Below are 13012 nucleotides of genomic sequence, written 5' to 3'. Positions count from 1 at the left end.
AATCAGAGCACAGACACGCCCAGTATCCATACTGCCATGGAGGCAGCACTAGAGGCAAGTTTATGGGAGTGTGTGTATGAGAGAGAGAATGTGAGTCACTGTGTGTGTGTATCAGAGTGTGTGTCAGTGTGTTTGAGACCTGCATTAGTGTGTGTCAGTATTTATGAGACCTGCATTAGTGTGTCAGTGTGTATGAGACCTGCATTTGTGTGTGCCAGTGTGTATGAGACCTGCATTAGTGTGTATTAGTGTGTATGAGACCTGCATTAGTGTGTGTCAGTGTATGAGACCTGCATTAGTGTGTGCCAGTGTGTATGAGACCTGCATTAGTGTGTATGAGACCTGCATTAGCGTGTGCCAGTGTGTATGAGACCTGCATTAGTGTGTATGAGACCTGCATTAGTGTGTATGAGACCTGCATTAGCGTGTGCCAGTGTGTATGAGACCTGCATTAGTGTGTATGAGACCTGCATTAGTGTTTGCCAGTGTATGTGAGACCTGCATTAGTGTGTGCCAGTGTGTATGAGACCTGCATTAGTGTGTATGAGACCTGCATTAGTGTGTGCCAGTGTGTATGAGACCTGCATTAGTGTGTATCAGTGTGTAAGAGACCTGCATTAGTGTTTGTCAGTGTATGAGACCTGCATTAGTGTGTGCCAGTGTGTATGAGACCTGCATTAGTGTGTATGAGACCTGCATTAGCGTGTGCCAGTGTGTATGAGACCTGCATTAGCATGTGCCAGTGTGTATGAGACCTGCATTAGTGTGTATGAGACCTGCATTAGTGTGTATGAGACCTGCATTAGCGTGTGCCAGTGTGTATGAGACCTGCATTAGTGTGTATGAGACCTGCATTAGTGTGTATGAGACCTGCATTAGCATGTGCCAGTGTGTATGAGACCTGCATTAGTGTGTATGAGATCTGCATTAGTGTGTATGAGACCTGCATTAGTGTGTATGAGACCTGCATTAGCGTGTGCCAGTGTGTATGAGACCTGCATTAGTGTGTATGAGACCTGCATTAGTGTGTATGAGACCTGCATTAGCGTGTGCCAGTGTGTATGAGACCTGCATTAGTGTTTGCCAGTGTATGTGAGACCTGCATTAGTGTGTATGAGACCTGCATTAGCGTGTGCCAGTGTGTATGAGACCTGCATTAGCATGTGCCAGTGTGTATGAGACATGCATTAGTGTGTATGAGACCTGCATTAGCGTGTGCCAGTGTGTATGAGACCTGCATTAGGGTGTGCCAGTGTGTATGAGACCTGCATTAGGGTGTGCCAGTGTGTATGAGACCTGCATTAGTGTGTATGAGACCTGCATTAGTGTGTATGAGACCTGCATTAGCGTGTGCCAGTGTGTTTGAGACCTGCATTAGTGTGTATGAGACCTGCATTAGTGTTTGCTAGTGTTTATGAGACCTGCATTAGTGTGTATGAGACATGCATTAGTGTGTATGAGACCTGCATTAGTGTGTGCCAGTGTGTATGAGACCTGCATTAGTGTGTATCAGTGTGTATGAGACCTGCATTAGTGTGTGTCAGTGTATGAGACCTGCATTAGTGTGTGCCAGTGTGTATGAGACCTGCATTAGTGTGTATGAGACCTGCATTAGTGTGTGTCAGTGTATGATACCTGCATTAGTGTGTGCCAATGTGTATGAGACCTGCATTAGTGTGTATGAGACCTGCATTAGCGTGTGCCAGTGTGTATGAGACCTGCATTAGCGTTTGCCAGTGTGTATGAGACCTGCATTAGTGTGTATGAGACCTGCATTAGCGTGTGCCAGTGTGTATGAGAACTGCATTAGCGTGTGCCAGTGTGTATGAGACCTGCATTAGTGTGTCAGTGTGTATGAGACCTGCATTAGTGTGTATGAGACCAGCATTAGCGTGTACCTGTGTGTATGAGACCTGCATTAGCGTGTGCCAGTGTGTATGAGACCTGCATTAGTGTGTGTCAGTGTGTAGGAGAAATGTATTAGTGTGGGTCGGACTTGCACACCAGGGAAATCCCTGGAGGACCTCAATGCCAGATGGGCCCGCCTCCTACACTATGGTTGATGGACACGCTGGTCCCTTCCATTGAACCAGTCGTCCTACTGTTTTGCCGCCGCAGATTGAAACGATCTGAAATATCCCCTCCTGTCCTCTTCTAGTGATTTCATCATGTCTCCACTCATCACGCACCAGCGCACATTTGTAGAAGGGGAGAAAAAAGGTCAGAAGTCTCAGCTTGTCCAGTGCCGGATGATCAAAGGTAAGTGTAAATAGAGAGAGAGGGTCAGTCGAAAAACTTCTTCCTTCATCACACAATAGAGATATAGCATCTGCAAATGCATTATGTCTGGCGCCGTCCCTGCACATTTGCCCAGTGCCAGGGACGGACGCCTTCCTCTGTTGTGGCCCCGTCGCATCCTGTTGACAAGCAACGGGACATTTCTTCTCTTCATGGCCACAGCCAGCGGGTGCATGCACAGTAGGTGCGCATTCCCGATGCTAGGTTGTTCGGCGGTCAGCTGTTCTGCCGTCCTATTCACTGCCACCAATGAGAGATCAGTATTGTCTATTTAATGGAGGCTCTGGCGCCATTCTGGTGCCAGAGTATCACCGTCCCCTTTACTCCAGTGTTCCTATTTGTTCCCAAGCATCCTGACTGAATCCTCGGTTCCAGACTTGGCTTTTCCTGACCTCACTTTTGGATCTCCTTTTGGCATTGATAGCTATCCTGGTTTGACCTCCGGCTTCCTGACAACGCTCCTGTTTGACCCTATTGTACCATTCTGCTCGCACGGCCTGACCTCAGATTGCTTGATCACGCTTATTCACCTATTACTTCACTGCTAACTAGGAGGGCCGAGTGCTGCGTGTCTTCTGCAGCTAATTCCAAACTCCCTTTCGGGGGTTCCTGGCGAAGACCAGAGGCACGTTTAGAATCCATGCCTCCTTGTTTAGCAGTGATAATACCAGTAAGTAGGCCTCAGTTTTCTGCTATCCGTGACACATTAAAGTCTTGCAAGAGGGGACTTTCTTGTTCCATGTGGCGTTATGACAGGGTCTTATTCTTAGGAGAAGAGATATTACTACATACTACATGATATGTTACAATATGGCACTAGTCATGTCCTCTGTGGGCTGGCCCACTAGTCACACACTCAGGTGACTGGCCACACCTTCTCTGTTGGACCCCTATCATTGCATCCCCCAGCGGGCCCTTTATGTCAAGGTCCGACACTGCTGCCACCTGTAAAGTTTGGTGGAGATAGAATAATGATGTGTGGTTCTTTTCTATGGCCTAAGATCCTTAGTTCAATTGAAGGGAAATCTTAATGCTATAGCATACCATGACATTCTAGAGAAGTGTATACTTCCAACTTTATGGCAACAGATTAGGGAAGGCCCTTTCCTGTTTCAACGTAATCATGCCCCAGTTCGCAAATCCTTCCCAGAAGAAAGTAGTCTGTCATAATGGCAAAGGGGAGATTTTAATGTCATGGTTTTGGAATGAGATGTTCAACAAGTACACTTAGATGTGATGTTCGAATGTCCACATACTTTTGGCCATGTATTGTACATACATATTAAACAAATACCTGGAAAGATTATACTTAAGTAAATATATAGACCATATTCTTTTTCACTGATCTGTAGCAAAATGGCATATTTGGAGTGCACTGCTTCTCTAATTAAACATTTGTAGAAATGTACTATATGGATTGGTTGTATTATATACTGGGGCAGTTCCACGGATGTCACAACAACTCAGTCTCAGCTTTCTCATGTGTATGAGATCTTAACACTAAATATATATAGCTCTCTGTAATGGAGTGGGGATGTAATATTTACTTACCAGAGGTGCAGTAGAATGTCAGGTTAACTCTACCTTCAGGTTTAGATCTGAGCATTTTAATTTTGGGATTTAGGGGTTCATTTCTTAGTCATACTTTTCTTTTTTGTATGGTAGTGTTTTATGGTTTCCTAAGTGGTATATTGTTAATAATATACTAATTTGTCCCATTGTGAGTAAGCACTGGATACATTCTTGTGTGTTACTTGTTTATGCTCCATAAACAAGGCTCACATGACCAAAACACAACATGAGTCTCTTCTCTCTGGTGGCATTTTAAGAGAGGTGACAATGCTTCACATGAAGCTTATTTCAGGTCTCCTTTTTTTTGCTGGTCGTTTGAGTGTTGTATTTGTATGCTATATGAGTAAATCCCTGTTTATTTCAAGCATAATTCACCATCTAATAATTACTTACACATAAGCACTAATGAGTTATATATAAACATTTTTAGTAGTAATTATATATAAATTATATAAAATAATAATAACAAAAATTAAAAATACACTTCACTAAAATAAATAATATTAATCACCTCCAGCTTTATATATTATTATTTTTATTATTATTAATCATGTCATTATTTTTTTAAAATATAGAATCAGACATATGTTTCTAATTATTATTTACTAACTCCTATCTCTGACTACCCATAAATGCTAGCAGTTCATTTCCATTGTTTACTCCATATTTGCCTCCTCTAGGCCTCCTTTCATGGTCACCTACTGCGGGGTTGTAACTGAAGAAGGGTAGTCAGGGTGGTGCAAGGGTCCATGTGCCTTATAATAAGATTAATCATTGTTTTGCAGTGTGTTGCAACGTTTTCTACCCTCCTCCATGCGCCAGAATACACTGTCACCACTGCTGTGTTTTTTTTAGCAGAGCTGTGTTATATGTATTAATTTATACATGTGGTGTGGCTCTGTGCCTATAATGGAGCAAGGGCCTGATAAAGGGTTCAGGCTGCCCTAGACTAACAGGCTTATAGCACATCCTTGCCTTTAATGCCAGGCTAATACATGGTAGGTAAAAACTCATTCTTAATAAAAAATCCGGTTTCCTTCGCTCCACGCCCCCCATCCCCCACACCAATGTTTATGATACCCTCACGGCAATCTTTGTTACTCATTTAATTTTCATTACAATCAGAAAAGCAGAATGAAGGTATGAACGATTGATACTGAGGCTGAAGATGTGAACAGGGATTTCACACCATCTTTGTGTCTCCTGCTCACGTAGCCTCAAGTGCCGACCAAAGAATAACTTTTTGTCTTAAGCCTTTACCATGGGAATATATCAAAAATAAAACTTTACTACATTTTTATTTCATGTTTTCTTTTTATTTTGGAAAACAACTTTTCACTCATATTTTAAAATTAATGTTATGTTTATACCTGTCGATCCTATTAACAATCCTACTACAGAAGTCATATTTATTTTCTTTGCAAATGAACTGTCAGCAACTGAGGGAAAGCCATACAGAAAGAAAATATTATAAAATGCAATTTTAAGGCACCATCCTCAAGGCGTGGACAGGATGATTATATAATATCTTTAAAGGATAAGAAAAATACGGTGGATTGATTTAACTAATCATTTAATTAAATTTAACCTTAAATAGTTAGATTAATAAAACAACAAATGTGAAACCTTTTACTCAAGCAGAAAGATATAGTATGTGATTATTAACTTTCAGTTTTGGAGAGCATATATTCTAGGTTTAACAAAAAAAATGTGTCAAATCTGCTTCTCCATGTCCCACTGGAGAACTGAAGCATGAAAATTATGTATTTATTCATATATAATACCAAATAATACTTCTAATAAATAAATCAAATAATATTAATAATTTAATTGTTGATTACAAAGGTGCAAATAGCAAATTATTGTAGACTTAACATAAGCCTAGATTGGGACTAAACTGCAAACTGGAAAAATGAGCCCCTGCAGTGCACTCATTTTTGTGTAAATATAATTATTTATTTATCACATTCATACATTCTGTTTTTGGAAACTTTCTGAAAAATCACTGTACGCCTACGTCTGCGGGATTAAATGGAAATGCAAGTGGTGAAAAGAGTAAAATTATCACTTCAAGTCCTATCAAATTAGCATAACCTCCTACACTAATTTCAAGCTTTTGACTTTTCACCAAAGTGTTTGGCTAAGCTTCTTGGTAATCTACTTTTTAACGTTTAATCTGCTTACGCAGTGTCATTTGTGTTTGTTCTGTCACTGTTACTCACTTAGTTGGTCTATAGTCTGGTATAGCCCGATCCAGTGATATCTTCTCACTGAGGTAGGAGTTGTAGCCATATTTTTCATGTGGTCCTTTGGCTTTTTCTTCTTCATCAGGAGTAAGTGTAGCTGGAAGTCCACCTTTTCCCCGACCACCATATCCTTCAATAAGCCCAAGCGATTTGGATAAACCTTAAAACAGGAAGAAGAAGTTGTCAATCTAAATGGACTGTGAAACAAAAGATTAAAATGTATTTCCCCCCTTGCTTTATATATGTGCTAGTTAAAATATGAAGTAATTAATGCAATGATTTTGTTGTAGATTGTGACTTGGTAGCAAGTATGGCCTACCACTACATGTAATACACATCTTTCTATGTAATATCTAATATCTTCTATGTTTACTTTCTGGCTCATACACATGGGAATTCAAGAGCATTCCGTGCACATTCTTAAAGCCCACTTTAATGCTAATTGTCAAAAAAATATGTCATTTATATCTTTAGGATCGAGGACAATAATATTTATATCTTTAAGATTGAGGGCAGTAATGTTTATATCTTTAGGGCAATATCATTTTAGGATTGGGGTACAATTATTCTTTCTTTAGATTCTGCTGGATAATTCTTACTTAGGCTCTGGGGCAATACTTGTAGCGCATACTGCACTGACACCAATGTGCATGCTGGCTCTTGTAGTCCTGCAAGTGCCATCTTGCACGAACAGTCAATGGTTGTCAATGCATTCTGGCATTTGAAGTGACAGACGCGTGTGCTATATTTTCACAATATTACTCTGATACCCAACAGCCAGGGTATAAGGAGGGGCACATCATTACTCCCTTGGTGTAGGGGCCCGAACAAGACCAGGCCGAGTAGGCTGGCCTATTGGAAACTACCGGTATAAGGGCGGGGGTTTAATTATTTTTTTTATTATTTTTTTCTAAGCTTGGTATGCTTTCATGTGGAAAGTCAGGACTTGTGGTTTGAGACCTTGCAGATTAGATTTGTGATCTTTGATATGTTCTTTGGCCTTTAGTAAATCACACTGTTTACAAACTGTAAATCAAAGGGTATGACATTCTGCAGTTTGCTTAAACCACACTTAAATCTCCCCAACAATGTTTGTTTCAACCACAAATGATAGCTAAGTCACAAATATTAAGTAATAACATTATTATTATCCTTTATTTACATAGTCCCACCATATTATTTTACAGAGACAATTTAATCACTCACATGAATCCCTGTCGTATTGGAGCTTACAGTCTAAATGAACTACTATACATATTAGGGGCCATAAATAAGAAATAGGTAGATAGAAAACTAGTGCATACAAATTCTGTATTTTATACAATGTAATCCTATGTAAAATAGCATCATGTGCTATTCCCAAATACATATTAATATTTGCATACTTTCCCAAAATTAAGCCACTTTGAGTATTCATTCACAAACTAAGCTGTATTGCAGTTGATAATGTACTTGACAATGATGTCAAGTATATTATCAACTACAATTGGTGATATTATTGCTGATAATGGAAAAATCATACCTGATATTATTATTTAATCTTTTGAAAGTCAGATCTTATATGGAAACTAACAGCAAGGGACATGTGAATTTCAGTTTTAAAAAAATGCAAATAATGGCGATTGACAATAATTCCCATTGACAAGCTGTAAAACTACGGGCCTGCACTGCTTCTCCTATTTGTGCAAGTGTTGCCTACTAGTCCACCAAGTACATTCCACTTCACAGTCTTTTGAAACACCCCTATATAATCAATCTGTACTTATAGTTATGGCTTCTCAGAAACTAAATATGCATGTTGAAAACAGTAAAAAAAACACCTAATCAAAGTCCAACCTACTATTACTTTAGAACCAACTCTTCATTAATTTAAACATTTACATTTATTTATTAGGATACTACTCTGTTTAGCTCAGTTTTTGTCTTATATTAACCATGAGAGAGCACGAAAATCAGGACTTTTTTTTGCATTTGCCATTGAGTTGTGGCAAATGCCAATTGTGCCTAGAAATGTGCTATCTCATAAAAGTGCAATAGACTGGGATGAGGATGGGTTTCCAGCATTTCTTACTAGCTGGTGAATTCAAGTCATACTTGCCAACATTGAAAACCTCCCCTTCAGGAGATGCCGGCGGGGAGTCAGGTGGTACATGTGGGGGGATGGTGGTGGTATGATCACGTCACAGTGGGCCTGTCCCTTGCCGTGCCACACTGTGTCATGTATCAGCGGGCAGGACTACAATGAAGTGAATCATGTCATCAAGCCCTATCTCTGCCCACTTCAATATTGAAGTGGGCAGAGGTGGGATCTGGGTAGGAGGCCTGCTCTTCTGATAGTCTGAGAGATTCCCTGAAATTCTGTAATCTTAAGTGTGGAGCACGTGCAGGGGTGGTGATGGTGGTGATGGTGGTGATGCGATTGTGTTGCCATGGAAGGGCGCTATGATATTTTGAACTACATCCTCAAGCCCCGTCTCTGTCCACTTCAACAGTGAAGTGGGTGGGATTCAGGAATTTCCCTGACATTCCAGGAGAGTAGGTAAATATGATAAATAAATATATGCTTCACTGTCCTTGCCTTAAAGGTCAGTGGCTCTCACATCTGTCCTGCAGATCATGTAAAACTGATTCCTTCAAAATATAAAACTATTATAGTAGATCTTTCCAACAGTGTCTGCAGGTGTAAGATTATGAGCATCAAATCCTATTAATCAATATGAACAAGAGAAAGTTTTTCAAATTATATGTAGTCCCTGGGTAGCAAGTTAAAAGCAAAAATATAGTAATTTTATAATATGCATTGTAATATTTTTAACATATTTGGCATTTTTTTATTAGGAAAGCATTCCTAATTTCGCAACAGACTGCAACCGAAGCAATAGATAAAAATAATAATATAATTATAATAAAGTGAAGCTTTTTGCATCTGATCTAAAATGTTGGATATATGTTATGTAAAATTCAAGAAAATCTATTTTCCTATATATATATATATATATATATATATATATATATATATATATGTGTGTGTGTGTGGCTGGTAACTGTTGTTCCACTCATGCTAATAGTGTGTATTTTCTGAATGTGCTGAAGATAATACAAATCAGATGTTTTAACTAGAAGGCTAGAAGCTATTTTCACTTGTGCAGCCATGTGGAGTAAGTATAGTAATTTGTTTTGATGATCCCTTTAGCCAGTATTGCAGTATTTCTATTGAGTAATAGTGCTGACATATAAATGGCTACAATGACATTAGATAATGCTTTATATAAAAACATAAATACACTGGATGTGGCCTTGGGTAGTATAGAGTAGGATGTGTGCTTCCTATTCTCCCACAAAATCCATGTAATTATCCTTATATACCCATACCAACCCATGCTGAGATTAAAAGGTGTGGGGGCACGGGCTGTCTGCCTTTTGCTGAACCGGTTTTTGGTGCCTTGGGTGCCTGGAAGGTCAGGTGTTGTGTCTCCGCTGTGGGGGGGCTGGGCTTGTGGCTAATTTTTCTCTTACCATTAATGTGAGGAGTTTGAAGGATAAGATTAGACATCAGTCTGTGTTTACCTTCCCTGAAAGTCAGAAATGTGATGTCTACACGTTGCAGGAATGTTCTCTGCCTTTCTCTAGCTCTTATAGACATCTGGGTAGGCAGTGGACTCATGGGCCCTCCTATTGGTCTGGGGCAGTAACTGTAAGTCTACGGGGGTCGCCATACTTATCAGGGGAAGCTTCTTCACACTAGAATCCATTCAGGAGTTTGTCTGCAGCAGATTGCTTATCATAGATGGCTCCCAGGCGGGTGAGCCTATCAGGCTAATCTGTGTGTATGCAACCCCTGGTAAGAATGAGCGTTTGGAGCTTTTCCAGACCCTGCAGGCCCAGCTCGCGTCCACCAGCGTGGTAGTGATGGCCGGGGATTTAAACTGTCCTATAGAGGAAGGAGGACGTAGTACTAACAGCACTGCTAAACTTGATGTTTCTTCCAGGTTGCTGCAGGAGATGGTAGTCAAAGCATTCTTGCAGGATGTAGTGGGATCCATGGGGGCTGGCTCTGTAAATTATACTTGGAGCCGCCCTGATGGCTTAGTGCATTCCCGGATTGACTTTGTGTTTACTTTGAGAGCAGTAAGGCAGAACAGGCATGTCATGGTTCCCTGCTTCTTCTCGGACCACAGGGTAATTATTCTTGAGGGGGTTCTGGAAATTGAATTGTGCTCTGCTGGAAAGGGAGGATGTGTTGGAGGAGCTGAGAGATGCCTACATCACGTGGAAAAACGATAAATTGTATATTGATTGTAGTATGTCTAACTGGTGGGAATATGTTAAGGTCAAGATTTGCAGTTTCTTTCAGGCTAAGGGAAGACAGCAGGCGTGTGAGAGGAAGAGAGACTTCAGGAGGCTGCAGCATCAACTACAGTCCCTGTTGGATCTCCGACTGTGCGGCTGGGACGTGAAGGAGGCCAATGCGGAGGCCAAGGGGGCCTGAAAAGGCACTTCGAGGAGGAGTCCAGGTGCATCGCTTTCCGTTTCAAGGTGGAGAACCTAGACAATAGTGAGAAACTTTTCAGAAAACTCCACTCTGGCCACACGCCCCTGACTGAGCTTCGGGACCAGCATTCACAGAAAGGGGAAAGATAGTGTCTTCGGAGTCGTCAGAGACTACTACAGCAACCTCTATTCCCCTAAGACCATCGACACAGATGCTTTGGAATCATTCCTGTCAGGTTTCACTAACACTATTGACCCTGCAGGTAAATAAGCCATGGATGCCCCCCTGATGTTGGGGGAGCTGCACTCTGCTGCTAGATCCTTTAGGCCAGGTAGAAGCCCGGGTAGTGACGGTTTCCCAGCGGAGCTCTATGTAGCTCTGTGGGACCTCATTGGCCCGGACCTGTTAGAGCAGTATGAGGAGATGGTGGTGGAGGGCAGAATGCCTCCTACTCTGAGAGAGGCACTATCCTGTATAAGTGCAAGGGGAAGAGATGTGATCTTAAAAATTGGCGGTCCATCTCTCTCCTGAACGTGGACTACAAGATCCTCGACAAGGTATTAGCCAATAGACTAAAGGTTGTCATTGGGCAGATTGTTCATCCAGATCAGACTTGTGGAATTCCTAGTCGCAGGACTGCAGACAGCCTTGCGCTGCTGAGGGACACGGCCAATTACATCAAAGATCGGCATGCACACGTGGCCCTGGCCAGTCTCGATCAGGAGAAGGCCTTTGATCATGTTTCTCATGATTTTATGTGTAGGGTTTTGTGCAGGTTTGGCTTGGGTGATATGTGTTGTTCTTATGTTAACCTGATGTACCTTGACATTTACAGCTCGGTGTTGGTGAATGGCTGTAAGAATGAGCCCTTTTCCGTAATGTCTGGGGTCAGACAAGGCTGCCCTCTTCCACCTCTTCTTTATGTTTATTGTGTAGAGATATTCGCGATGTGCATCAGACGGAATCCAGAGATAAGAGGCATCACCGCACCGGGTCGAGACCAACTAGAGGCCAAGTGGTAGCTCTACATGGATGACGTCAGTGTCTTCTGCGCTGACCAGCGTTCGGTGAGAGCACTCGTCCAAATCTGAGAGAACTTCGGCCAAGCTTCAGGAGCAAAGGTCAACTGCGGGAAGTCAGAGGCGTTGTTATTCTGGCAGTGGCACCAGTCATAACCCGTTGCATTCCCCTTCACAATCAAGTCGGACTTCATCAAAATTCTTGGAGTTTGGTTTGGTGGAGAGGAGGCGGCCGTGAAATGTTGGGAAGATAGACTGGCAACAGTCAGACAAAAGATTGGCCTGTGGAGCCTCAGAGAACTTACCTTCAAAGGGAAAGCACTGGTACTGCGCAAAGAGATCCTTCCCGTTCTGCAGTACACGGCTCAAGCTTGGCCACCTCTTGCTGCCATCTGCAAGACCATCACAAGGACAGTCTTCCACTTCATCTGGGGCTCCAAAATTGATAGCTCTATTATTGGTAATTGCTGACGAGAAGGAGGTTCTTGTTTCACACAGCCAGAGAGGCTTCTATAAGGACCGTTGCAAGCGCTACCTAAACAGATAAGCCTGTTTTATTTTACCCAATGTACGGGCATTTTATTGTCTTTTATGGATAAAGCTTTGATTAAAATGGTTTTTATCCTATGATTGTGTGCTACTTGTCATGAACGCACTGCAATACTTTTGATATCCCTTCCTCTAAATTCTAATATGAACTTAACTGATTTCAAAGTGTAATCCACGTGAGAAGGGGTTTGAAATTCCGGGGAAATATCCCTTAGAAGACATACTGTATAATATATATATATATTTTCCATGAGGCCAATTTGAATGTTTATGGTTGTGACTTTCACTTGATATATATATATATATATATATATATATATATATATATATATATATATATAGGACCAACCAGCTTACCCAGCGTTGGTCTCCCTGCACATATGATACAAACAAGCTTTTATACCTGATACTCCTCCCCCAGCCTTAGCTTGATGGACAGGTGACACACCCACCTTCTCTTTAAAAGGAAACGCCCCATCACTGGCTCTGTTTGCACTAAACAGACACACCCTGTCTGTTTGCTGAGAGGAAGGATTTCTCTATCATGTAAGTTAACCAAACTTAAACTATTGTTTGTTGCACATAAGTCCTCAATCTAAGTGCATTACTGCACAAATGTTTTACTCTACTTCCATGCTTTCTCTGCATATTGCCAGCTAAATGCCTCCCTTTGTTACAATATATATATATATATATATATATATATATAGACAAGTTAACCTGTGCATGATACTCATGCATTCTAGTCAAATCAAGATACTTAAGGTCTTAAAAAGGTTCTTGTCATGCATTTGGGCCTAGCCCAGGCCTCCTCAGGGGAAGATTGTTACTTCCCG

The 13012-nt window shown here is 41.3% G+C and overlaps 1 protein-coding gene across 1 annotated transcript in view; it reads right to left on the bottom strand.

Annotated features, from left to right (window-relative positions):
- GALNT17 (polypeptide N-acetylgalactosaminyltransferase 17) overlaps positions 1–13012 on the bottom strand; it is a 431961-nt gene that overhangs the window by 305831 nt on the left and 113118 nt on the right. Inside the window, exon 2 of the mRNA XM_075195011.1 lies at positions 6093–6276. Coding sequence (XP_075051112.1) covers positions 6093–6276 — 184 coding nt within the window. The remainder of the gene's footprint in view (positions 1–6092; positions 6277–13012) is intronic.

Source organism: Mixophyes fleayi, chromosome 2 (genome assembly GCF_038048845.1).
Source record: "Mixophyes fleayi isolate aMixFle1 chromosome 2, aMixFle1.hap1, whole genome shotgun sequence".
NCBI classification, from domain to species: domain Eukaryota; kingdom Metazoa; phylum Chordata; class Amphibia; order Anura; family Limnodynastidae; genus Mixophyes; species Mixophyes fleayi.
The sequence above is the reverse complement of the archived record's forward strand: the minus strand, read 5'-3'. Positions and strand labels throughout refer to the sequence as shown.